The sequence below is a fragment of the Acomys russatus genome, chromosome 32 (assembly GCF_903995435.1).
Source record: "Acomys russatus chromosome 32, mAcoRus1.1, whole genome shotgun sequence".
NCBI lineage: Eukaryota > Metazoa > Chordata > Mammalia > Rodentia > Muridae > Acomys > Acomys russatus.
The window spans coordinates 29,293,428-29,320,052 of record NC_067168.1 but is presented as its reverse complement, the minus strand read 5'-3'; the positions used below and the strand labels follow the sequence as shown (position 1 = coordinate 29,320,052).

The following is a 26,625-nucleotide window of genomic DNA, read 5'->3' as shown; positions in this document are numbered from 1 at the left end:
GGCCAAGACATTCTCTTTAGAACCCCAGCCTGGTCAGGGCTGTGTCCCTACACCTGCCCTGAAGACTCTTCACCCATGGCCACAGATTAACTTGCTTTCATGTGCCCTATGGCCCACCTACCTGGTGATCTGCTGCCTCGCGCCAGCTTTTTGCCCACCTGCGTTCTGAACGGGGTGTCAACGCCAAGATTAAGGGAGTAACTTTCTGCCTTTTGGCTTGGAGAAATATGCTTTGTGAAGATTGGAAAGGGTAGTTACAGTATCACAAAGGACTTAACACACTCTTGAATATACCCTGCACGTGTCCAGTTAGAGGGTCCACATAGTACCTGGATCCTTTAACAAGGATGTTGTGTACTAAACGAGAGGATAGAGTGGGTGATGTTTTGACGCCTTTCAACTCACTACCACAATGCAGCAACCAATATCGAAATTGGTTAGGAGTTACCTGAAAACTGTCCTTTCCAGTCTGCTGCACCCTTTCTACCCTTAGAGATGTTCTGTATGAAAATGCACATGTGTGTGGAGGCAAGGACAGCCATGTTATTTAAACTCTGTCCTTAACGCCGCTCCACAAAATCTCTAGTAGGACTTTTCACATGTCCTTGAAGAGAGTGGACATGGATGATCCTTCAAAGTCTTCATTCTCTTTCCTTTTCTCATGCTAGCAGATGACCAAGTCATGTAGTTGGAGATGGTGTCATACCTCTGTAAATCTACCATTAGGGAGCCTGGGGTAAACTTGAGACTCAGACCTAGACAGTGTCTCCACCAACAGATGAATAAACCGATAAACACATCTCCTTATAAGCTTTTTTTTATTAAAATACTGTCATACCTGGTGGAATGCAGCAGCAATCCTGGTACAGGGTGGCGTACAAAACAGCCATGTTTACACTTTAAATATTCATGATAACTTAAACACACAGACACACGTCATGGTCTTTGGCAGAAAACGTTCACAGCACAAAAATACTTTAAAAGAAATACCAAATATTAATCCAAAATATATTAAGTTGTTTTTTTTTCCTTTCACAATATTTTTTTGCCTTTTCCCCCCTCCTTTTTTTTTTTTTAAACGTTTATCTCTGTAAACAATGCACATGAACCAGATGCATTTTTTTTTCAGCTTTACACAGGGGAAGGGGAACTAAAAAAAATATGCAATTGCCCAGCAAATGCAAATGTTGAAAAGGGAAACGCAGAGAATCATGGGAATGAGACAACAAATAGAACTTCAAAACAGTGAAAGAAAAACAAATAAAACAACTGAAGGAGAAAATACAAAAAAGATCTGAAATCCACCGTCCGCTTTTTGAGCTGAGTGGGGGTCGCTTTAAGACCAGAAGTTAACGTTACTGCTGCTGGTAGGCTGCCAAGTGTAGGGCACTTCACCCAGGTCCAAGTAGCTGGCCCTGCTTCAGGGCTGGGGCGTGGAAGGCTTGAGGAGCCAGCCTCATGGGTGCCATTTTGTGATGGGGGTGGGGGGCGGGGGGGCACCATAGTGAGGAAATTCTTTTAAGTCAAGTCTTTTAAGCTCACTGGATTAGTTTTCAACAGCATAGCTCCCTCTCCCAGTCCCTGCGGGTGGGAAACTAACACATTTCTGAGAACACCGTCTCCAGTTTCTTCAAAGAGAACCTGGTACTAGGCATGACAGATGTCCATTTGTGGTGGCTCATTGCATCTGGCTCAGTTTATAACCAAACTGACAGGATGTCCCAGGGACAAGAGCTGTAGAAGCCATTCAAAGAGGCTGGTGACAAGAGTCCCATGGGCACTGAACACAGGGATTTAAAATGGAAGAAAGGCAACCAGTATCAAAATCCATGGCCAAGAACCGGAGGCAGAGAGGGACATCTGGTAGACTTGTCAGATGTTTCAAGAACTGTGGCAGCAGCGGCAGGCAGCACAGCCCTGGCAGGAGACTCTGAGCCAGCATGCGTAGTCAGTCTTCTGTTCCCAAGGAAAGAGAATTATATACAAAACACATTGTTCTGAGGGCCCCTCAGATGGCCTCTAATCTACTCCAAGCGAAGGATGTGCTGACGTCTTACCGAGAAAGACTCACATTCCCAATAGTCCCTCAAAAGATTCAAGTCTCAGTGATCTGAAGAAGGCAGTGAGGGACTGAAGAGCAAATGGGGTTGCCTGGGGCCATGCTTAGCCAGAAACACCATGGCTGGCCCCGATTATCCCAGCAGACGAGCGGTTTGGTGGCCAGCCATCCTCGGAAATCAGAATCCGCTCTCCTTTCCCTTCACACCTGAATACAGACCGGCAGGACGGAGGGGGCTCAGCTCCCTTCTGTTCCAGCAACAGACCTCAGACAGCAGGGGGAATTCTGGCTCTACCTTCCTCATGGACACAGGAGGCAGTCTTCTGGGGGTGCAGACTTTTTTCTAGCTCCGCTGGAGCACTCCTATCTTGAGTTTCGTGCACCACACACACACCATCAATGGTTGGAGGCAGCGAGGTGCAGCCATTTGAAGACGACGGCTGAAATGCCAGTGGGGAGGCCGGGTTTCAAGGCCTCCTTCCTTCAGATCAGTATTTCCACCATGTCTGACAGATCCTGGACTCTGGTTGAAGTTACAGAGTCTGGAGAAAGACAAGAAGACACGTCTACACTGTGAGAATCATCCACTTGCTCATCTCAGCTCCTAACACATTTTAAAGACAGGGTCTTTGTTCATCGGATTTCCCCCTCCCCTAAGCTGCCCCAGGCCTCAGCTGAGCACAGTGCAGTATGTTCCTTCTCCTCCCTGGGTTTAAGACTCTAAACTGGCTAGAGTGATCAGTGGAGGGGTGCCCCAAGGGTTAGAAGCAGGCTGCAGCATTCTTGGCATGCCTGTGGTTTTCTGAGAACGTGGGGCACACACAGGCAGCTATGCAAGGGTGAGTGTAAAGCCAGAGTACAAAGAAAAAAAAAAGCCTTCCCCTAGTTTCTCCTTTCTGGGCTCTTCCAAATAGTTTCCCAACCCAAGATCGCCATCAGGGTCACTTGTCGAGGTCCCAAGTATCTTAGATATTTGGACCAGCAGGAGGATACGTGAGGAAAACTCTGGAGGGGGTGCAATGTCTTCTGGTGGGTTGCTTTCTTTCTGAATTATGGGGCTCTCCTCCACTGAGACAGACCCATGCCTCTGACAACCCTTAGTTCACACTGTGGGAGTTTCCCCACAATGGATGAGTTTTGGGGAAATGCACCCACATGTTCCAGTTCAATTCACACATCCCATGTCCTCAGCCCCCATCTAACACAGGCCAGGGGGAAGTGGGGTGCTTACCCAGAGAGGCTGTCTGCTGGCTACTGCTGCACCCCAGGAGGCTGTCAGGTTCTGAGGCCAAGCAGGCAGAGGTGGTGTCTGCAGGGCCATCAGTTTGGGTGCTCCCATCTCTGCTCCCATGTTTGGTGTGGGTAGGGAGAGGAGCTGTGGCCGGGGGCTCCTCTGCTGGTATATGATCTGTAGGAAAGAAAGGGCGTTGATGAATAAATACAGCCTGATATAGGCCACAAGGTCCTGATGAAGGACACTCTGAGCAAACTTGGTGCACTGGGTTGCTCTTAATTTGCAAGATGTCTATTAGAGTGAAAGGTGATCCTCGGGCTGGAGAGATGGCTCAGTGGTTAAGAGCAGTGCCTGCTCTTCCAAAGGACCCAGGTTCAATTCCCAGTAACCACGTGGCAGCCCACAAGTGTCTGTAACTCCAAGATCTGACACCCTCACACCAATGCACATAAGTTAAGATTAAATAAAATATTTTTTTTTTTAAAAAGAAAGAAAGGCGATCCTCTTTTGAAATGGGAACAAGTGGAAACAGGTAGGCATCAGTGCTTTGCACCCCTTCTTTGTAGCCAAATCTAGGATTTCTTAGGATTCACCGAGTAGGAACAGTAGAGCCTTGCCCAGATCTATCCATAAGTAGCTGGGCGTCCAGAATCCACTTTGTACTAGCAGAACCCCTGTAGGTTTCAGGCTCATGGGAGCCAAAGGCTAAGCCAGGTCCCTTAGCAGAAGAGTCAGGAAGCCCTGGTTTCAGTGGGTGTGCATCCTGAGAGTCTGGTAATGGCGCATTCAAAAGTTCCTATACCTCTCCACCCCACCGCAAGCCTCCTCATACCTACTGTCAGCCGGGCAGGTGTATCAGTTTGCCGTTCGCTGGATGAGAGCCCTTGCCAGCCCTGAGTCCCCACTGCAGCCGCGAAGATGGATGGCACTGATTTGGCGGGCCGCAGTGTGCCCTGGGTGGCCTTGCCAGGGTCTTTCCTGGAGCGCTGCTGAAGGACCTTGATCACTGCGTCCTTCTCCAGGATCTGTGCATGGAGCACCTTCAACCTGTGAGGGAGGAGGGAGACCACACTGTCAGACCCACAGACTCAGCTCCTTCATTTTACCCACCTCACAGAAGTTGAAAGGAAACTGAGGCAGGCAGGACCCCTTGCCCTTTCGAGGTATGTTACTAATGCTCTACAACTGATGATCTCTGAGCCCACTTTATTGCCAAGACGCAGGTCCTCCTGCTAGTACCAGGCACAAAGACCCCTTACAGAGAAGGAATAGTGAGTGGCCAGAGCTTGGCTGGTACCCACCCATCTCCAGCCTGAGCACACTAGGGATTCACTCAGGGAAAAAATTGTTTATAATTTCTGGAATGCCAAACATACTGAGCTGCTGTGGGTGGGGCCTGTTTACCAGGGACAAGGGGACAGGACAGTCTGGATACCGCCATCCCATCCCCAACCCCAGATGACCCTGCCTGACCCTACGGTACCTGCTCTCCATCTCCTGGTGCCTGTGGGTGCCCGCTAGCAGGCCCTCGTTGAAACTGGTGCTGGGCGAGGACTGGGGGGAGTGTCTGATGAGAGTGGTGTCACGCTGGGCAGCCGCGGTGGCAGCCGCATCCATGGCAAACTGCCTCATGGCCCGTTCCTCCAGATATTTCTGTTCCCACTTGGTCATGTCGGCCTCTAGAGCCAGGATCTGCTCTTCTTTCTCTCTCAGTTGTTCCGACAGTCGCAGGGCACTGAGCTCGGTGGACCCACCGTTGCTGCCGCCACCACCGGTGAGGGTGCCCGCCTGTCTCTATAGAGCAACGAAGATCATGGTGAAGGGTGAAGGCTGGGGTGTGGGGGGACTTCTATGACAGGGTAAAGTTGGGTGTGGAGATAGACTCTATACGGTTTGTAAACACAAGAGATGCTTCTGTCCAAGCACAGACTCAGGGTTCCATCCTATCTTGGGAAGATAGGTGAGCGTGGTCTAATCTTCTGCCCAAGCATCATTACTGACTACTCTCTGGTAACGAGGTACCGAATTGAATTTCTGTTACAGTCAAGGTAAGACTTATGCTTTCCTCTACGAGTTGACTGAGAGGGGCCATGCTGCCAATGGGCACACGGAGCAATCATCTTTCCAAGGGGATAAAGCCTAGAGACAAGGGATTCCTTGGGTTCTGCCCAGCTCTGGCAGCTGCGCAAGTCTTCCGGCTCACCTGCTGTGCACGCAAGGCTTTGAGTTCCTGCTCCAGGCGCGTGCGCAGACGCAGCTCCAGCTGCTCGCGCTTCTCACAGGCAGCTTGCAACTGTCCCAGTGCCTGCTGCAACCGCTCCACTTTCTCCACGTAGGCCTGTTTCTTACGTAGCTCCTCTTCAGCTCGGGCGGCACGGCTCTGCGCGTTGCCCAGAGCCTGTTCCAGCAGTTCAGCACGTCTCCTCTGGTCCTCGATGGCACCACGCAGCAGTGCCGTCTCCCGCTCCAGCCTCTCCTGTTCTTGCTGCTGCTCATAGCCTGTGGGCGGGGGGGAGAACAAGACACGACACAAAGGAGGAGTGGTCAGTGAGGTATTGCCTTTCGGGGAGATGCAGGTGAAGAGTTAGTGGCGGCCCCTGACCCTGTGACCAGTACTGTAACAACCCAGCTAAATTGGCCTCTCAGCGGGACACTATCTCAAATTGTGCCAGGCATGGCCCTAAACCCCCCCCAAAAAAAACATATTCAAAGTTTTCCTTAAGCTTCATGATGACGGAACTGGTCAGGCAGGGATTGTGCCAACCTTTTATAGATTAGGGTACTGCAAGAAGGCCTTTGTTCAAGCAGGAAGTGGCCAGGGACTTTTCACATCATATCACACTCCACTCCCAGGTAGGATTTGAGGCTCCAGATTTACAGCGGGAGAAACAACACACAGGAACCAATGGCTAATTGAGAAAAAGCTCCAGCTACCTGGCTGGGCATACAGCCCTTGGCCCAAGTGAGCAGCCTGCAGACTGGAGCCTCTTTGTCCAGCACCTCTTTTCCTTACATGGTACGGGGACCCACATGCAGGCTCTTCAGAACTCAAACCATGCAACACGGGGAAATTTTTTCAATGCCAGTCCAGGACCTGTGTCCAGGATTCCAGCTGACTCTGACCACTTTGCTAGCTGACTAGAGGAGCTCGGCTCAGAGAGCCTCTCCGTCTGGCCGGGCCAAGGGAAGAATGTGGACTTCTCTGACGTTGTAGGCCTACGGTTCACCTTTGAAGCGCTTGCGCTTTGGGAGTCTCAAGCTGGTCAACCATGAGCGGCTGCCTTGGCTCTTCTCTGGAGAGCGGGTAGGGGGAAGGGGGCAGGGGACAGGGCTGTGGAACAGCTCCTCACCAGTGGGGTTTTCTGCTATAGGGGATTGTTCTACATTACCCAAAACAGTAACTAGCAAGGGCCTATTCTGCTATTGAGCTCTTGAAATGTGGCTGGAGAGGCTGTAGAAACGGTGGATTCAGAAAACAGCATCCTCTTTCATGTGGGTTCACAGAGCCCCACAACCTTGTGTCTGAAAAACACCCAGTCCTCACTCCAGCCCTAGCACTGTTTCCCTAATTCAGTCAGCCCAAGGTGACACCTGTCCAAAGTGGGCAGGGCCGGTAGTAGTCAGGCCTCAGAGTCAGCTGCTGGAGGCCCAGAACAGACAATACAGGCAGAACTGGAAGGCTATGACTTGGAAAGGAAGCAGCTTGGCAGATGGGTGCGAGAGGATTCTGTATTCTAAACACACACACACACACACACACACACACACACACACACACACACACACACACACACAGGTCTACCTCAGTTTTCTTAGCTTCCAGAAGCCTTGTACAACTTCTAAGATACCTTTTGTGTGTGTGGAGAGGGGCGTTGAACCTGATTAGCAGGCTCCCCACATTCAGGTCCCAGCCTCCCTTTGTGTTCACCCTCTCTCCTCCCAAAGCCAGGCTGGGCGCTGCCGGGGGCCGAAGGGCGCCGCTGTCAGGCGCACACGGGAGGGAACGGAGGGGGGACGGGCCGGGAGCGGAACAGCCCAGCGGCTCTGGAATGCTAGGCATCCAGGTCACCCGCGGCTGCGAGATTAATGGCTCCAGCAAGAAGCCAAGAACAGCCTGGCGCTAGCTCGCTCCCCGGGGAGCGGAAACGCCTCCCGGCTGCTTCTGCCCCCTCCCCCTCCGCAGGCTTCCAGAAACCCTCCGTAAGACTTCCTTTCTTTGCCAGAGCCTGGACCCAAAAGCCTCCCTTCCCACCAGAGAACCTCCAAACTCTTTTCCCTAGCAGTCGCTCCTCTGCAGACTCCCAAGGGTAACCCCTAAGCGGCACACCTCCTTCCCCCTTCCCCTCTGTTCCCGAGACCTTTAATCACCTTCACCTCATTTTGCAAGGTAGTAGTGGATAGCCCAGCTCTTGCCCAATCTGAGCCAATTTCCTGCCAAAGGCTTATTAATTTGCTCTAAATCGGTGAAGAAAGGTGCACTGACAACCAGAAGGCCATCTTCCCCTCTCTAGGCACCCGTTAACAAAGTACTCTCATACATTTTCTTCCTGACCGCCTTCCTACCTACAATTCTGCCATTCTCCGCCCCCCCCCCGCCCCCCCAGCGTCTGACACCTTCTCTGCTGCGGCTGTGCTTCTGCGGTCGGTTCCCACATATTTCCCCAGGGCCACCAGGGCTTCCTAATCACCAATCTCCTGGATCATTTGAACACTTCTTCCCTTGAACCTGTGGGAACCTGCTCCTGCCTTAAGCTTCTCTCACCTCCCCGCCACAGTCTGTGTGAATTCTCGCCTGCGGCCCGACACTGGCCAGGGGCTTAGTTCAGTTCCACTAAAGGAACAAATGGGGGTTGGAGAGATGGGTCAGAGGTTAACCGCAGGGGTTGTTCTTCTAGAGGTCCTGAGTTCAATTCCCAGCAACCACATAGTAGCTCACAACCATCTATTATGTGATCTAATGCCCTCTTCAGGCCTGCAGATGTACACGCAGACATAGCACTGTATACATAATAAAGAAATACATCTTTAAAAAAAGAGAAAAAAGGAACAAATGGAATAGTCTAAAGCCTCCAGGATGCCTGACCTCCTCGTTTAAAGAGAAACTAATGCCTCCTTTAAACTGCAGCTGCTGACTAAACCCAGGCCCCTCCCCCCACCAATTTGACCATGCTCTACCACTTCTTGTACCTCTAACCCTTCTGTTGCCTGGCATTCCTAGGAAACTCTGAGGATCCCTCACTGTCCTCTATTTAACTATTGTCAGGGCTGTCATGGTCTCCCTGAAGGAGGGACCAATGCTGCACTGAGGGTTAATACTGTGTGGCTTAGCCAATCACTGCCCCTTAAGAGTCCCTGTTCATCTTTGGAAACCACCCCTTCCCACAGCAGCTAGCAGTCATTCAGTCAATCTGTTCCTGAAGCACTACTCTGAAAGAGATTAAGTTAAACCTCAAGGGGGAATGGAGTGTGTGTGTGTGTGTGTGTGTGTGTGTGTGTGTGTGTAGTGTCACAGTGGTCTTATTGCCTGTACACCCAGCCAGGTTTGTTTCTTAGCAGGTCCCCTACTCACTCTGAGCAAGCAGCTTAGCCACCATGTCCTGACTGCCGGCCTGGGCTTCTTGTGTCTTGCTTGCCAGGTGGCGGTTTGCAGATTCCAATCTCTCTGTTTCAAATAAGGAGAAAAGATGTTTTATAATATCAAGGGATGCTGCTGGCCTGGCGTTCATCCTGGGGTCCTAACTGTGAGCTTGCCCAGCCGGGGAGATATATATATATATATCCGAGCTCAGACTAGGGCCCAATGATGGGGACTAACGAGAGCCTCTACAGCCCAGATCAGAGTTTAACTCCCCCCTAAATCAGAGTCCCCCAAAAGTCCAGCAGATGTTCTCCCAATCCTCCAACCCATGGGTCTCCTTCTCACCTCTAAGATCGCGGTTGAAGTCCTGCAGGCGCCTCATCTCGCTGTCCATCTTGTTCCTCATCGTCTTCTCCAGGGCCTCACGCTTTGAAGAGGTCCGCATCAGGCTCTCATGGGCCTCAGAAAGGCGCTGGATTTCATTTTCCAGCTGTAGAAGACAGATAGCAAACTGAGTGACAGGAAGGGTCCTAAGGGAGTGAGGCCAGTGGCTCTAGTGAGAGAGAGAGAGAGAGAGAGGGCTGCGGCCTCTTAGGCAGGCCAGACTGCTGGGACAGCAGTTGCTAAGAAAGGACTGGATGTTGCCTGGACCCTGGGCTAGATGCTCTTCCAGAGGGCTACCTCCAGACTGCACATACCCAGTGTTTAAAAGCAGCATTTCAGTTCTGTCTGGCATGGCTCAAGAATCTGAGCACAACGGACCAGGGATGATTGAGCATAGGAGGTTTGGCCTACCTGGAACACTGTAGACAGACTGTACTGGAAGGCCTGAAGCTATTGCTTCAGTACCCAGCTGGTCAGGCTTCACCAAGAAAGGGGAGTGGGGGGTGGGGCGCCAGACCCCAGCCTGAGCTGCAGCTACCCAGAGCATGTGGCTGCCCCTCCCACTTGGAAGCCACAGGCCTTACGCGTGCTCCTAGCTGGCTTGCTATGCTAACACGTTGCTTTTTCTTTTCCCTAAGAGGAGGGGCTTTCTCTTTGGCCAGGGCTGGCCTGGAACAGACTGGCTGTTGTGTGGGGTGCACAAAGGGTTCTCTGTGGGAGGTGTTCACAGGAGGGGCTGTGCAGGGCAAGGGTACAAGTGTGCAGGAAGCTAGTGAATGAGCCCTTTCTCATCACCACTGGCCAGCAACTGCTCACACACCAGGGCAAGCCTCTCGGCTGTTCCTCAGCTGTCTGGAGTCAGCTTGGGGTGTGTGTGTGTGTGTCTGTGTGTGAGAGAGAGAGAGACAGACAGACAGACAGACAGACAGAATGTGGTGCAAAAGGCAGCCCGATAGGCTCTCCCGCTCCTCGGCCTCCCTCTACACCGCCGGACCCCAGGAATACTCTAAGGAGCCCCTACCTTTTCTATGCGGCTGGCCTTCTCAGCAGTGCTCTCCAGCTCTCTCTGCAACCTCTCATTGTCCCTCTGCAGCCTGGCGTTCTCCCTCAGGACACTCTCCATCTGGGCCAGGTGGGCACTGCCCGAGGTGGCCTGGGCACTTGGCGGTCCTTCCACTGCAGGTGGGCTGAAGGAGCTTGGGGGACCATGGCCTAGAGCGGGTGGATGGAGGGGTGGGGAGTGCTCCTGGGGCTGCTGCAGGTACTGGTACTGCTGCTGCTGAAGGAATACTGGTGGTACCTGGGCCTGCAGGATCCTGGAAAAGAAGAGGCGAAGCTCAGGGATCATCCATCTCTCCCTCTCTCTCTCTCTCATACACACACACACACACACACACACACACACACACACACACACACACTGTCTATTATTGCCAACGACTCAGGCTCCCCAGTGTTAGGAGGCACCAGTGAGGAGGGCTTATGACACATGGGAGAGCAAGACCACTGTGGGGTGCCGTGGTCCTGCATCCAGATACTTGTTGGTTTCACAGCTTCCTCCGCTGTTGTCAAAGCCTTAGGGATCAGCCCAAGCAAGCCTAGGCCTCCTAAGCAAGCACAGCTTAAATAAAGTATCTTGAGAAAATGCAACCTTGACCTTTCGAATGGATAGAAGGTTCTTTAGGGACAAAAGCCACACAACTTTCCAGGCCCCAGGGGGCGGCCACTGACTAGTGGCTGGATCCTGGCAGGTAGAGCAGCGCACTTGAGTTTCCTCCTCCTTGTTTCAGGTCTCCTACCTACAGAAATGCTTTTCTATGACCCCAGCTAAGATTGGAATGAGGAAGCAGGTGCCTGGGGAAGAGTGTGAGCTCAGTCTGAGAAAACAGGGGTGCAGATTTCAGCACCAGCTGCTGGGCCTTCAGCCAATCAATGCCTTGGCCTGTACGGCATCCTCTTTGCTAAATTGCAGGGGTCTCTAGTGACAAAAGCGAGGTCTGACAGAGTGTCTAGCCTCTGTCTCTGCTGTTAGGCACCTCAGTTTATAAAAAACAAGGGTCACCTCTGGATTAGCTCAGCAGAGATGCTTAAGGCAGTGTTCTACTGGGCCCTGGCATAGGTACAACACACCCTCAGGCTCTATGTCAAGAGAACAGAGGGATGAATAAATTAAAATAAATAAATAAATAAATATGAACAAACAGAGGGAGACATGGGGAGTCAAGAGCCTTTCTGGGGCCTTGTGATTGCAAGTACCCTCTCCTCTGTACTTAGAATTTTCTAAATCCTAGAAGCCTCACTTCCGGGACTATTACATTCCCTCCTTGATCCACAGTGCTCAAGATCACTCCTCCAGCCTGTGGCTTCCCTGTTCTTTGAACAGGGCTCAGTCCCCAACAAATACTCCTCAAATCGTCAGCTGAGAAAAAGGCCACCACGTGCTCCTTCCTACCATCAGCTCCAGGGAGGGCAGGGTAGAGGGAGGGTTGCCACTAGATTTACTAAATTGCCTGAGTCGGAGAGCAAGAGGGTGTTAGGGTGCCCTGGTCCTGCACCACATACTTGTTGGGTTCACAGCTTCCCCACTGTTGTCAAGGCCTTAGGGATCAGCCACTCTCAGGGTGGCCTTAGAAATTTTTCATCTCCTCCGCCCCCGCCCCGCACCTCAAGACCAGTCAGACACAACTGACATTCTTTGAATGATTAAGCTTCAAGTAAGAATGGCTACTCCTGGCCGGGCAGGCAGTGGTACCAGGCCAATGACTTTAATCCCAGCACTCAGGAGGAGGCAGAGGCAGGCGGATTGCTGTGAGTTCGAGGCCAGCCTGGTCTACAAAGCAAGTCCAGGACAGCCAAGGATTACACAGAGAAACCATGTCTCAAAAAAAAAAAAAAAAAAAAAAAAAAAAACCACAAAAAACAAAACAACAAAAAACAAAATAAATAAATGAACAAATAAAAGAATAGTTACTCTTTCCCCTCATACTCTCCCCACTCCCCTCCTCCCCATCTTTTTGATCTCCTGCAAACACTCCACTTCCTCGCCTGGATACTATCTTTTCCTGGCAGGGTTCAATAGGGCTGGTCCAAAAGAAGAAACTCTTCCTGAGCACCCCTGAGAAGGGAGATAAGATGGGAGTCCCAGGGTGTGGAGGCTGCAGTAAAGCCATGAGGCTCCATGCCCTGGCCTGCCCCGCCAACCCCCACCCCAAGACCAGGGTCACCAACCACTCTTTTTCAGAGTAAAGAGAACCAGCTGGTGGGAAATAAAGGCTGTAATAGAGATTCAACAAGCATGGAGTGAGCCAGACTTGGACCTTTAGCCCAGGGAGTCTGCAAAGTCTTGGGTCTCCAGGTGGGGGCTTCTTGGAGGCCCACCTCATGCCACCCCATGGGAGATACAGCAATGGTGCCTGTCTCTCTGGAAAAAGGTGCAGGGGCCTCTCATTTCTAGGAACCTGCGCAATGATGTGACCTCCTGCTTCACTCACTAGGCTCCCAGCTTCCACCCTAGCTCTTATGACCCATTCTCTAAGGCTGGCATTATGCTGTATTTCATGTCATCCATCATATCATCCCCTCCCCCCAACACACACACACACACACACACACACACACACACACACACACGACTTCACACTCAGTCAAGCCAGGTCACTACCCTGGTCCAACGGGGGAGGGGCGGAAGGAGGAGGGGGAGGCTCATCTAGACTCAGAATCCTCTCAAGGGGAAACATAATTTAATTAGTGAGTAGACAAGGCAACTGTGACAGGTAAATGGTTTACGTGACCACCTAGCTCTTTCAGGTTCATTAGCATCACCTCCCCATGACAACAACCATGTCCAGGAAGTCCTTCCTACCTTTGGCCTACTTAACTTCGGAGCAGTTTGGTAAGGATTCCTATTGTCTTGGTTCTTTCTAAAAATTCTCACCCTTAAACCCCATTCACATCCCCTGGGAGCCTTCCTTACTTGAATGCTACGGACAATGCTATCTCTATTTTGAGTTAAAACAACAGTGTTAGTTTCTTTTTGTTATGTATTATGTATGTATGCATGTATGTATGTAAGTAAGTAATGTATGTAGCTCAGGCTGATAGTCCTCTTGAGATCCTCCTGCCTCACCTAAGTTTTAGGATTACAGGCATGTGCTACTTAGGACTGGGTCAGCTAAGTCCCCCTGTCCTCTAGCCCCTAGCTCTCCCTTTTCAAGACAGATGGAGAGAAGATCTGGGTCAGACAGCCCCAGGAACTGGTGGAAAGGTACAGTGGTGCTGGGACCATGCCAGTTGGGACCCAAGGTATATAACTTTGGGGCTCTCCTCTTGGGAGACCGACACCCAGGGTTGGTTAGTTAGTTACCTGACTTCTGCATGCTGGAAGTGTGGGCTGCTTCGGGGACGGTATCTCGGGTCAGCTACAGCTGCAGTCGTCTCATGAGCCAGCATGGCATGTGGGTACTGAGGTGGGGGCCCACGAGGCTCTGGGCCCTCAGCTGGGGGTCCTCGGGGTTGCGGACCCTGCTGGCTGCGGGCCAGCTGAGGGAAGCTATGGGAAGAGCTCATGTGGCTAGGGACTCGAGCACCATTTCTTTCCAGGGACAACTGCAGAAGTCGTTCGCTCAGGGAGCGTACGTGGCCGTGCCTCAGCTCCCGCAGAGCCTCATCCTGTCGTCTGCTGCCTCCTGACGGCCCTCTGGGATCCCGGTCCCCAACATGGGGCCTGGACCCTGCCTGCTGCTGCGCGGCATAGTATTGGGAATGGGCTTTGGCCTCCTCATAGGTGGGCAGCTCTTCTCCTTTGCTGGGCTGTGGACACAGCCGGTACAGCCTGTTCTCTGCCAGGTGGGTCTCTCCGCCCTGATGCTCCTGGCCCTGGGGCTCCTGCCTGGTGGCCTGCTGTTGCACCTGACTGTCCTCAGGTGCTCCGATCTCCACGGAGGCCTGGGGGCTCCCCGTGCCCCCAGCTCCAGCCCCGCCCCTCAGGGCCTGCTGCCGGATGGCCAGCAGTGTGCGAGTCTCTGTCAGGTTGCCGTAGCGCAGCTGCTCCTGGATGAGGCGGTGCAGGACCGTTCCTGAGGAGTCTTCCAGTGTCCTCATGCTTCTCTGGCTTGCACACACCTGCCTAGGCAATGGCCAGCAGGCACCTGGTCTCAGAGCACCTATGAGACAAAAGGAACAGCAATCAATGGAAGCATATGGGGCGGGGGCGGGCGCGCGGGGGTGGGGGGTGGGGTGGGGATGGGGTGGGCACTTGCCACATGTAACATTCTGGTTGAAAGAGAAGGGTGCTGGTTAGGGACGCAAGTGCCAGTGTGGTCATCTATCGATTAAGCTTAGTTACTGAGCTTCTGATCCCCCAGTATGTCCATTTAAAAAAAAAAAAAAAAAAAAAAGATGCAGTGGGCATCCTGGAGTTGAAACGTAAGAGGTTGAGGGCCTGGTTATGCTATAAATCCTTGGTATATGCTTTTCATTGTAATGACATTTATGGAGACTTAACTGATCCTACAGAAATACAACGGAAAACCAGAAGGCTATCTAATAGGGATCACAGCTCCCTGCAGTCAGCCGTCATACCTAACAATCTCATGAGCACAGGCTTCCATCAAATTCAACCACTTAGCAGCCTCGACCCCAGTTTATTGGTGGGTGGTTAAAAGAAAGAAAGAAAGAAAAGAAGAAAGTAGAAGGACTCCTAAGCAAACAAGCTCCAAGCTCCGTTGACTCTTCAGAATGAAGACGGTGGAGCTGCAGGTGGTACACCACCCTCCACCCGCTTCTCTTCCTGGAACCAGACCCTGTGCCCAGCTTCTTCAAGGGCTGCCAATAAAATAAATCCGAGTCTCCTTGTCACAGACGACCTTGGAAGTCATTCTGCAAGGTGAGAGAGCAGGCAAGCCAAGCTGCGTGTGAACTGGCAAGTGCAGCTGAAGAAAGGAAGGTAACAAACAATAGGACAATGGTTTCCTGAGGAGCCAGAGATGTGCCTGCAGCAACTGGAGCCATCGAAGCATCCTCCATTTTATGATCATCCCCCTTTTACACACACACACACACACACACACACACACACACCTGCTACTCAGAAAAGCTCTTACTTGTACCCCTAGGCTTATAGGGGGTGGTCCCTCCGCATCTCTATTGACATTAGTAAGAACCACCTGAGCCAACTGATGGGGCAATGAAATGAGAACGCGCGGAAATGTGGCCCCTTTCTGTGTCACAGTGCTAGCCCCAATGCCCTGCCTCAGTTTGGGCGTGCTATGCTGGCAGGACTGAGGTAAGGAAATGAGTGTTGAGAACACCCATGCACCATGCTTCCCGGCACCTACTCCCCTCCTCCCCCCTCCGCCCCCTCCAATGTCTAAGACTTCAGGAGTCTGTTCACAAGACGCAGCTTTTTAACGCGGCATTTCCTAAATTAATCACTGTCTGGGCTGACTCCCGCTAAGGAGGATCCGGGAGCGGCTAGAAGGTATGCAGAGCCTCCCCGACGATTCCAGGCGCGCCAACTATGAGCCAGGCTCCCGGAGCACGGAACATTTCCGAGGTCTTTCAATCGCACACTACTACCAATCTAATCCCCTAGATGCACAATCTTTCAAATACCTATGGTTGAGCCGTTACTAAAAACTAGCTTCCTTACCCCGGCGTTGCACCTGGGCTGCTCTGGCGCGCTGCACTCTGAAAACCGGCGTTGAATGTAAACACGCGCCTTTGGCCTTGGCCTGGACTCCCTCTAGCACAAGGAACCAAAGCTAATCTAAGTCGGCCAGGCTAGGGTTCCGCGTCACCCACCTCCACCGAGAAGGACCACTAGCACCGGTGGCTGCCCGAGTGCCCCGGGCGAGTGTAACCCGCAACCGCGAGGTCTTTAAGCATCGCGGGTCCGCCTCTCTCCCCAGCCCTCTTTGTTTTCCAAATACTCCAGCGCTGACGTCACCGGACTGGACAGCAAGCTGCATTCTTTCTAAGTGAGAGCCAGTTCGTGGCTCCGGAGAGGATTTTCCAAGGAAGACAAAGAGGAATTCTTGAGCTAGCTGAGAGTAAAAGCCACCTGTATCCCCACTCTAGACAAAGCAGCCACGGGGACTGCACGACAAGCCACGGCAAGATATGCCTACAGCCGCTTTCCACTTGTCCCATACGCGAGACCCACACTCTCAAACACGGATCCTCGGTCCCAGTGGGTCGGAGAGTCGTGTCCTCAATCCCCACCCCCAGAAGCCCGAGCAGCCCGGGCTAGACACTAGATAGACGCCCAATCGATCCTTGAAAGGGTGCAATGTCTCCCCTACCCGCTCCCAGGGAGATTTGTCTACTCCAGCTCCGATTTCTAGCAAAGGCCGGGGTGATCGCGATGTCCGAGGTGCCGCTGGGAAGCGTCCCTGCCGGCCTCGCGCGCTACCCGGAGCGCCGGGCACCCTTCTTACCGCTGCGGCCCGCGGCTGCCTGCGCACGCAGACCCGGTTCGACTTAGGTACGGTCAGCAACAGAGGTGTGTACTCGCCGGTGGCGCCGACGCTCTGGTTGCCCGCGCCCCAGTGCGCAGCCCCTGGGTCAGCCCGCGCTGGAGGCGGCTGCTATGCCAGGAATGTGAGAGTTTCAGGTTCCCCCTCGGGATCAAAGCGAACCACAAATAACCTCTCAGCGCGCCGCCCTCCTCCGCCCTCCGCCTCCTCCCGCTCCCCGGCCCGGCCCCCGCCTTCCTCCCGGGAGGCGGCGCTGCGGCTGGCGCTGGGCTGGCCTCAGCCTTGTCCCCTTGCCACCCTGGGCTCTGGCGACCGTGCTGCATTCCCTGCCTCCTGCCTAGCTGCCCTAGCTGTTGGAGGTATCTTAACCAACTCTACCCAAGATCGCCCTACTGCTGTCCGCTCCCGGTTCTCACCCGTCATCCCTACAAACACCAAGGGAGACAGACTTTCAGCGATTTGCCTTGCAGACCCCTCTGGTGGCTGCGGTGGGGTCTCTGGCGTTTTGGAGATGGCGGGAGGACTGCAAAGCAGTACACTTCCGCCCAGCTTTGGCCGGACAGCAGGCGAACAGATGCCTAGGCCCGCAGCTGCCCAGCCTCTTTCCTAACTTCTGCTATTTCACCCCCCAGCGGCAAACTTCGAATTGCAGTTTTATTGTTAGCAAACACCTTCGCCAGCTCTTTCAGGTCCTGCCTCTACAGGACGTGTGAATCTGGTTGAAAATCTCGTGGATTCGACCCACTACCCAATTGAATCACCCTCCACTGGGCACTCATTTCAACTCCTTCTCAGCCCCGCTCACCTTTAAGCCAAGCACAGGACGGGTCACCACTTGCTTTTTACTCCGCCATCGGATTACAGTCACCATCTGACAGTGTTCGGATGTTCTTTCGACATCTCTGTAACAAATAAGAAACCAAGGCTCAGAGTTTAAGCTACTTACCTAGGGTCACACAGAAAATAGTTGATGAAGCCTGGTCTCTTTTCTTGGTCACCAGAATCCGGGGCTACCTGACCAGGCACAGGGCAGGCCCAGGCAGTCTCTGCTCCCACCTCCCTGTCCCGCAGGCAGCAGCTGACCTTCTTCTACCTCCCCAAGGAGACTCTTCAAGCAAGGCCCCTCTGAGTCCCTTCCTCCTCCCTCCTCGGGTAAGAGGTCTGGGTGGCATTCATTCCACAGACCCATCCACCTAGAATCAGGGTTGGTTTCCGCTATTGACTGGCCAGGTCCTCCTCTACTTCCGTCAGCGCAGAGTTCTCAATTCCCAAGTTTGCTGGAGGGGACCAGGGACAAGACATCTTTCAAGCTCTATAGCCAGGGACACAGCTAATTTTTCATAAAGGTCCCCTCCTTTATTTTTATTTATTTATTTATTTATTTTATGTTTTGGTTTTTTTGAGACAGGGTTTCTCTGTGTTAGCCTTGGCTGTCCTGGACTCACTTTGTAGACCAGGATGTCCTCAAACTCACAGTGATGGAGGATGTGCCTTTGGTTCCTGGCACCCACCTGGTGGTCTACAACCATCTGTAGCTCCAGGTTCTCTTCTAAACTATCAGGCACCCACAAGGTGCTGGAACATACATATGAGGAAAACATTCACACATATGAAATAAAATAAAAATCTAAAATCCAACCAAACGCAAAAAAAAAAAAAAAAAAAAAGCATAATGTTTTACTTGAAAGCCAAACATTGCATTTCAGATACTGATCATGATCGTGTCTGAGACCAAGGAGAAAATGGCAAATGTGCCAAGCTAAAGGCCACCTCATAAAGAGAAGCTGTGGTCTGCACACCATTGTCCCCGCTAGCTGTAGTAGGTGGGAGCCTTATGGCAAAGATGAGAGACAGAAGAAGTTCCCAGGTGTCCTCATTTCATGGACAGCATTCTTGGAAACCCTTGGTGGAGACACTTAGGAGAGCGAGTAGGTGCACGGACACATATACTGAATTGCAAAAGCAGGGGAAAGGCCGTGTGGCGCAGTCCTGTGGTTCACTGGTGCTTCAAGGGGCACCTAACAAGATATTTGACAAACAGGCATTCCTGAGATAGTTGGAGAGAGGGGTAGGTCTTAGGCAGCTAGAGTCCAGAGGTACATTTTGGGGTGGGCAAGCCTGCTTCATACCAAGACAAGCCTTGTGTCAGTTTATGCATATAACCCAAAGGGATGGAGTGGGGAGAGGGAGTCCCACATGGAATTTATACACATTTTTCTCGTCTTTGCAAGATAGGAGGTGCCTCTCAGGCAGGGCCAGGCCTGGGGCCCCAGTGGAACCTGCCTGAGCTGGCAGAGGCACCTGGCTCTGCAGGGTGCTGGAGTGAAAAGGTGGCCTCATCTCAAATGTGCCAGGGAGCACATCCACTGGGCTAGCCAACATGCTTGCATACTAGTCTTTGCTGAGAATAGGGAGGAAGTGAGGCTCTAAACAGGGAAACGGGCAGGGGGGCGCGGGGGGAGTGGGCTTCCTGGCTCACCTTTGTCACTGTCCAGGTAATGATTCTTCCCCAGGACTAACTATGTGACTTGCCGGCTTTGGAATCTTGCCCAGGAAAGCTGCAAAGCTGACCCGGATTCTCAGAGAAAGCCATTGCTTTGGAGAGCTTAGCTCACTGGAGGTGTGGCTGCCCTGAGAGGTGTGTAGCTGGGCTTGGCAAATTGTTCAGATACCCACAGCATCCTCTCTCCTCATCCTGATCAAGCAGCTGCAACTCCCAGGCCCCTGCTGCACTACAGTGGAGCCCCCTGCCCTGAGCTACTAAGAAGCTTCCTTACTTCCCAAGTGGTTGATTGGTGAAGGAGGGACTCTGGGCTCACACAGGGACATCAAAGGGAACCAGCTAGTTGTGAAACTCCACTCCCAGCTTCCCTTCACACTCTGCTTGACAGGTTATGGGAACAGGAAGCCCTACTAGAATCTGGGGCCAGAAACAGATCAGTAGAAGAGCCTATGTAAGTGTCATGGAGATAGAAACACCAACCCTTCTCTCTGTTCCAATGGCGGAAGAGCCAAGCAAGAACGTTCTGTGTTTTCCTATGCATCCTCATGGCTTCCCACTACCCCCTCCTCTACCACTGATTCTGGATTTTTATTTCCCAAGCCCCGCCTGCCATCACTGCTGTCCCCTCCTCCTTTTGTTCCCAGGCCTCAGACCAGCAGTCTCACACGGGGTGTTGCTTTGGAAGGAGCTGTGCCCTCCGGGTTAAATCCTTAAAAAGATGGAGCAGTTGTCAATGAAGGCTCCGTGTCTGTGAAGGTCTGGCATTCCTAAGCCTGCAGGAGCCAGACTTTCCAGGCTGTGTGTACTCCTCAAGCCTCTGGCCATCCCTGGTTGGTCTTTGCTCTAGTGATGCTGCAGGGTGGGTGTGTCCATGAAAATGGTAAGGGAGAGGAGAGCTTTGCCCATCACTCTATGCCCAGACCATCCATGAGCTTGGTTCTGAATGGAAGACATGTCTAATGGGTGTTGGCATATAGGAAGAAACTGCCGAAGGGCGCCGTTTAGTTTACTCTTCTCTAGATAACTGCCATATGGAGGAAGGAGAAGGGAGCCCACAGCTGACACCACCTCCCTTCTCTGTGAAACTAAGAATGGTGAGCCCTCTAGTCTTGACAAGAAGCTGCATCCATCGTGTAGAGGTCCTGGGTTTTGAGTCTTTATAGACAAAGGAGGCAGGCTGGGCCAGTGTGACGGAAGAGTGCCCCCTAGTGTTAGGCATCTCAGCTGTTGAAGTAAGGGCTCCAAGGATGAGTCTTGGGTCTGGGCTTGGGTTTTGCTGAGAGGGTAGTGCTTGGGACAAGGTTGCATTCAGGGATAGACGACAGTCTCACTGTGTAGCTCCAGCTGGTCTGCAACAGACCACGCTGGCCTTGAACTCACAGAGATCCCCCCAGCTTCTGCCTCCAGAAATGCTGAAATAAACGAAAAACAAAAACAAAAACAAAAACAAAAACAACCAATGTGCCAAGGTAAAGGCCACCTTATAACGAGAAGCACTGGTGTGCCACCATTCCCAGCACCCAGACCTTAAAAAAAAAAAAAAAAGCAGATTGATAGCTTCAGTTATGTTTTTTGAGTTTTCCTCCCATCCCAGCCTCTTCTGGGTTTTCTCATGATCTTCAAAGGAACACAGCCTTTAACACAAAGAGCTTTGACGTTAGAAAATACCACAGCCACTCACTCACCTGCTCACCTTTCCACGTATGTGTCTTGTCACACATTTCATAAATATGTTCAGATATTTGTTGGGCGTTCCCTGTGTGAGCTGAAGGAATCTCCATCTGTGGTGGTCTAAATGAGAATGGGCCCCGTAGGCTCATGTGTTTAAATATTTGGTCCCCTGTTGGTTGTCCTATTTGAGTAGGTTTGGGAGGCGTGGCCTCAGAGGAGGAAGTATGTCACTCTGAGCAGGCTTTGAGGTTTCAAAGCCTTTACCCCTGTATAGTCAGGCCTGCTCAATCTTCATAGTGCACTCTCTGGAGACCACAGACAGTGGTTCCCGCCAACAGTTGAGATTCTCCCCCTCCGCCTTTATTTCAGGTTTTTATTAATTTACTTATCTTTGGTCCCGTGTTTCTTAAACTCTTTGTCTTCTTCTTTCTGGGTTTGCTGTCTTGTGGGATCCTTAAGAGTGGATCTGGAAAGGTCAAAATTTAAAGACACTGTTCTTAACTCAGAGCACCTTTTAACATGCACACAGACACGCAGACACACACACGCAGACACACACGTACACACACATATTTTTAATTACTTGGCTGCTATTCCTAAAGACTAGGATTCTATTTCCAGCACCCACATGGCAACTCATAACCATGTGTGACTCCAATTCTAGGAAGCCCGGTGCCCTCTTCTGGCCTCTTCATGAACCAGGCTCACATTAGACTCACAGGCATAACAACTGCCATAGGCCTGCCTTTCTTTCTTTCTTTCTTTCTTTCTTTCTTTCTTTCTTTTCAGTTTTTCAAGACAAGGTTTCTCTGTGTAGCCTTGGCTGTCCTGGACTCACTTTGTAGACCAGGCTGGCCTCGAACTCACAGCGATCTGCCTGCCTCTGCCTCCCAGAGTTCTTGGATTACAGGTGTGCTCTATTGCACCTGGCTGCTGTAGGGTGAAGAGACATGGTGACTGTGGTGCCTCTGACAGAGGAAGACATTTATTGGAGGTGGCTTACAGGTTTAGGGGCTTAGTCCATTCTCATCATGGTGGGAAGCATGGAGGCATACAGGCAGACATGATTTGGGAGAAGGAACTCAGAGGTCTATATCTGGATCCACAGGCAACAGGAGAGAGCCACTAGGCCTGGCTTGGGCATTTGAAACCCCAAAGCCAGCTGGGTGGTGGTGGTGATGGTAGCGGCAGTGATGGTGGTGGTGGTGGCAGTGGCTGCACAAGCCTTTAACCGTAGCACTTGGGAGGTAGAGGTGGGCCAATCTCTGGGAGTTCTAGGCCAGCCTGGGCTACAAAGAGAGTTCCAGGACAGCCAAGGCTGTTACACAAAGAAGCCCTATCTCAAAACACACACACACACACACACACACACCAAACAAAACAAAAGCAAAACAAAATCCAAAATCCATTCCCCCAGTGACACAGTTCCTCCAACAAAGCCACACTTCTTAATGACACTTCCTAAACATTCAGATATGAGCCTATGGGGGCCATTTTTATCCAAACCACAGACATTCATTTGCATAAAATACATAAGTACACTTTTACTTATGTATATGTGCGCAAGCCATCTGCATGCTATGTGCCGTGCAGTGCGGTGTGCCGGGTGCCAGCCGCGAGCCATGCACTGCCGTGCCTGCCTGCTGAGGTCAGGATCGAGGCTTTGGATCCCCTGGAGCTGTAGTCTCAGGCTGGCCGTGAGCTGCTTCATGCTGTGTGCTGGGGACGGAGTTCAGGTCCTTTACAAGTTCAGCAAATGCTCTGAATTGCGGAATCACCTCTTCGGTCCCCAAGGCATCTTCTTTCTATTCTCTCACAGTTGTCACACCTAGGAGTCTAGGTTGGAAAATCACCTTCCGTTCATACTTAGTGACAGTGCTTTACTGTTGTCCTTCTTCCAACGTTGCACTGAGAAAAACACCATCCCTGCTGCAGATCTCTTTCCCTGAACGTCCTTGGGATTTCTCGACTTATCTGGTGTCCTGGGAATATGTATGTATCCTTTGTTCTAGTCTTTAATTGGGCCCTTTCATCTGCCACTTCATGTCCTTAGGCAATTTGGGGTTGTCTCATACAGATTTCTCCTCCTCCTCCCTCTTCCTCCTCTTCATCCCTCCCTCCCTTCCTTCCTTTCTTCTTTTCTTTTTCTTTGGCAGAGTCTCACTATCTGGCTTTTTAGCTGCCCTGAAACTTGATATGTAGACCAGGCTGGCTTTAACACAGAGATCTTCCTGCCTCTGACTCCCTAGTGACAGGAGTATTGATATGAGCCACTACATATGGTTGATTGTGTTGCTTTCTTTTTTCTTCTGGAAGTTCAGTATTTGGATGACAGACCTTCCAAAAATAATAGCCTAACTTTTGAGGTTTTTTTTCCCCCTAAACTGGTATCTTTTTTTTCTTAGAAGTTTTCTTCTTTTTACTTCAACTTTTCTATATTTTGCTATTTTCTTACATTTTTGGAATGTTTCCTGTTCCATTCCTTTTTCTAACATGGTCCTTTTTGTTTCATAACTTGTCTTCTTTAGTCCTCTGGGAGTGAAGAGTTTTAGTAGGAGCCCTTCATTCTTCCTGGCCCCCACATTGTCTGTGTCTCCTTGGAGCTCACTTGTTTCTGTTTGTTTGGATCTCTATTTTTCATGGTTGCAGTTTCCCTCAAATGACTTCGATTCTTGGCTGTCTCATCCTCTTTACAAGGAAGGCATTTAGGGGCTGGGAGGTGGCTCAGTAGGTAAAGTTTTCCCACAAAAGCATTATTACTTGTCAGACCCCCCAGCACCCATGTAAAAGTCTGGCAAGGCAACTGGGGTGGTGGGTGGGAGAGAAGAGAAATGTATCTTAAGGGCTTATTGGCCACACACACACACACACACACACACACACACACAGAGTCACACAAAAATGTGATGGGTTTGGCAATGATGGAAGTCTCATATCAGTGCAGTATTAGTCAGTCTCGAAGGCAGAGAACAGAGTAAGGCCATGGTTTTGCTTTGGGGACTCAACCAATAGGAGAACGCACAGGCTGTTTCTCGTTAGTGCCTGATGAAGGCAGTAAGCTTAGAATCTTCTGGAAACTGAGCTGACAGGTGTGGGAGTAGGCTGAGAGAAAGCTGAAGTGGAGCATGCTAGGCAGCCCTCACTACCTCAGTCTCTACTGATTGCTCACTCTGTAGCAACTTGGAATGACATGGCTAAGATTTTGTTGTTGTTGTTTTTGGTTTTTTGAGACAGGGTTTCTCTGTGTAACAGCCCTGGCTGTCCTGGACTCACTTTGTAGACCAGGCTGGCCTCGAACTCAGGGATCTGCCTGCCTCTGTCTCCTGAGTGCTGGGATTAAAGGCGTGTGCCACCTCTCCCCCGGCTGGCTGCATGGCTAAGATGTTTATCTGCCTCTCTATAACGGAAGGAGGGCACCTTGGAGAGCCCGACCAGCCTTTCCTGTTTGTAACCTCCCTTCACCCTTTGCCCCTTGCTAGCACCCACGGCGCCTCCATTTCCTGACATTGTCCTGAGGCTTTGCTGAGTTAGCGCCTTGTCCTCCCTGGACACTCAGTTGTGGAGGGAAAGCGGGAGCCTCTTTCATCCCTTTCCTGATTTTCAGGATGTTCTCATCCCTGGTCCCTAGGCAGGCCTTCTTCTACTGAAGTTTCTCCTGGATTCTTCTTGGGATAGAACTAGGTGAAGGTGTTGCTCTCTCCTCCCTTTTGGTTTTGCCCGCTGTGTTCGCTCATTCCAGGCTTTGTCTGGACAGAAATCTGGCAAGCTCAGGGTGGTGGGGCTGGTTCTACTACCTCAGAGCTTGCTTTCCATGTGTGGACTGGTTTCCGTCCATCTGCCAAGGACAGGCCTGGGGATGAGGTACCTCTGTAAAGTGGGAACCACAGAGGCACGACACTCACTCAGGGTCTCCAGGATTCTGAGGCCAAAGGCATAACCTTGGAAAGAAAGGCTCAGTCAGGCCTGAAATTTTAGAAGCCCAGGGCTGAACCTGCAACTCAGGGAGCTCCTGACACTGCCTGCAAATACCCCTTCTCCTCAGTAAAGCCGTGCAGGAGCAAACTGACCCTCCTGGCTACTCAGGGCATGTGTGTGAAGAGGCAGATGCTTCCCTCAGACTGCCTGCATTCCGTTGCCATCTCCTCAGGGCTGAGCCTCTTTCAACCTCTTTGGAAGCGTTCTGTTGTTTAGCCTGGCTGGGCTGGGGCTGGAGTCTCTTGGAGACAAGATAAGGCCTGGCTTTGTGTGGCGGCTCTCCCAGTGTGTTGTGTGGGTGCTGGTGGGACATGCCAGGGAGACTCCACAGTCAGCATGCCTTCCTGAAAGACTCAGAGGAACACCACTCTGTGTAAAGAGACTGCAACAGCCTGCGGGAAAGAAGCCACATGGGCAAGGATAGGTGGAAAGAAATGAGACTGACCTTAAAAGAAATTAGGGAGTAGAAAAATTGGAGTAAAGCAGCTATCATTGATGGGCGGTGATGGCACAATACACCTTTAATGTCAGCGCTTGAGAGACCCTGAGTTCAAGGCCAGCCTGGTCAATAGAGTAAGTTCCAGGACAGCTGGAGTAACACAAAGAAACCCTGTCTTGAAAAAACAAGCAAACAAACACTCCCCATCATCTTAGTAGAGAATTCAAGATGGTTCCAGAGAGGGGCAGTGAACAGGGAGTGGGTACCCACGTGGAGTCTGGGCCTCGGCTAACCCCTGCAGAAGACATGACAGGTGCCAGGCCCCCAGCCAGTATATTCAAAATCTTTCGGCAGATATTCTCTCAAAGCCAGACTATATTCAAAGTGAATGGCACTGGAAGTGACTTGGAATCTAGCCTTAAAAAAAAAAAAATTTTTTTTAAATTTATTATGTATACAGTGTTCTGCCTGCGTGTACACCTGCACACCAGAAGAGGGCACCAGATGTCATTATAGATAGATGGGTTGTGAGCCACCCCATGGCTGCTGGAAATTGAACTCAGGACCTTTGGAAGAGCAGACAGTGCTCTTAACCTTCTCAGCCATCACTCCAGCCCTGGAACCTGGCCTTTCAACAGAGAAATTGATCTGGGAGAGGTACAGGGGGATTATCCCTAAAAGGGCAGAGAAGAAGAGGGGTGACATCAGAGGAGAGGGGAGAGAGTAAGGACAGACAGATCACTAGTGTGATGCTTGGACAATGCCAAAGCTGCATTTGTAATATGATAGGATGTCGTTTGCTGTCTGGTGGGTGGCCTGGTTCAGCTTCTGGCTGGCGGTCCATGTGCTATCTGCTTCCGGACGAGAACAGATGGACCTCGAAATCAAAGGTCCTGTTTCTCGTTCAGGGGGCGCTTTGAGCACCCAGGGAAAGACTTTTCCACTGGGCACCACAGTTTAGCTCTTTTAGAATGACGTTGCTAGTGTCAGATGGCAGTGGAAACTCGCGCGTTCCAAAGGCCTGTGCTGATACCGAAGTGTTACAGCCCCATGGTTAAGCTGCCGTGCTGAGCATGGCAGAGGAAGTGGGCAGAAGCATGAAACCAACTGGAAGGCAGGTCGAGTGAGACGGAGGCCCGGTGGGTGCTTTACTGGTGGTCAGCACCAAGCTAGCAGCTATGGAACAGGCTTCAGCGGCTGCCAAGGCAGCTTCCCCATCTCTGCCTTGACTGGCAATCAAGCTCTGAATGTCCATCGGCAATCTTCCCCAGAATAAGTGACGAGGCTCAGTCATGGTGGAGGCATGA

The 26,625-nt window shown here is 51.5% G+C and overlaps 1 protein-coding gene across 3 annotated transcripts; it reads right to left on the bottom strand.

Annotated features, from left to right (window-relative positions):
* Positions 1–628: 628 nt before the first annotated feature.
* Positions 629–16,897, bottom strand: Amotl2 (angiomotin like 2). Of its 3 annotated transcripts, none has more exons than XM_051140749.1 (10): positions 16,557–16,703; positions 13,619–14,417; positions 10,277–10,571; positions 9,217–9,361; positions 8,863–8,955; positions 5,497–5,792; positions 4,777–5,087; positions 4,126–4,340; positions 3,291–3,467; positions 629–2,601 (listed from the first exon to the last, which is right to left on the bottom strand). In XM_051140749.1, exons 2-10 carry the CDS (start codon positions 14,353–14,355, stop codon positions 2,543–2,545), a joined length of 2,328 nt encoding a protein of 775 aa, XP_050996706.1. In that variant the 5' UTR covers positions 14,356–14,417; positions 16,557–16,703; the 3' UTR covers positions 629–2,542. The 3 variants fall into 3 exon arrangements, with proteins under 3 accessions (XP_050996706.1, XP_050996705.1, XP_050996704.1); XM_051140748.1 differs by lacking the exon at positions 16,557–16,703 and adding an exon at positions 16,057–16,541; XM_051140747.1 differs by having other exon boundaries at positions 630–2,601; positions 16,692–16,897.
* Between the last annotated feature and the right edge of the window lie 9,728 nt (positions 16,898–26,625).

What these genes read in the sequence shown, in the direction of transcription:
- Amotl2 (XM_051140747.1), bottom strand. Translation starts at nt 14,355, where the DNA reads ATGAGGACACTGGAAGACTCCTCAGGAACGGTCCTGCACCGCCTCATC. An exon ending in AAGCCTTGCGTGCACAGCAG is followed by an intron (nt 5,088 to 5,496) that starts GTGAGCCGGAAG and finishes GTTGCTCTATAG; the next exon opens with AGACAGGCGGGCACCCTCAC. An exon ending in CCAGCAGACAGCCTCTCTGG is followed by an intron (nt 2,602 to 3,290) that starts GTAAGCACCCCA and finishes GTCTTTCTCCAG; the next exon opens with ACTCTGTAACTTCAACCAGA.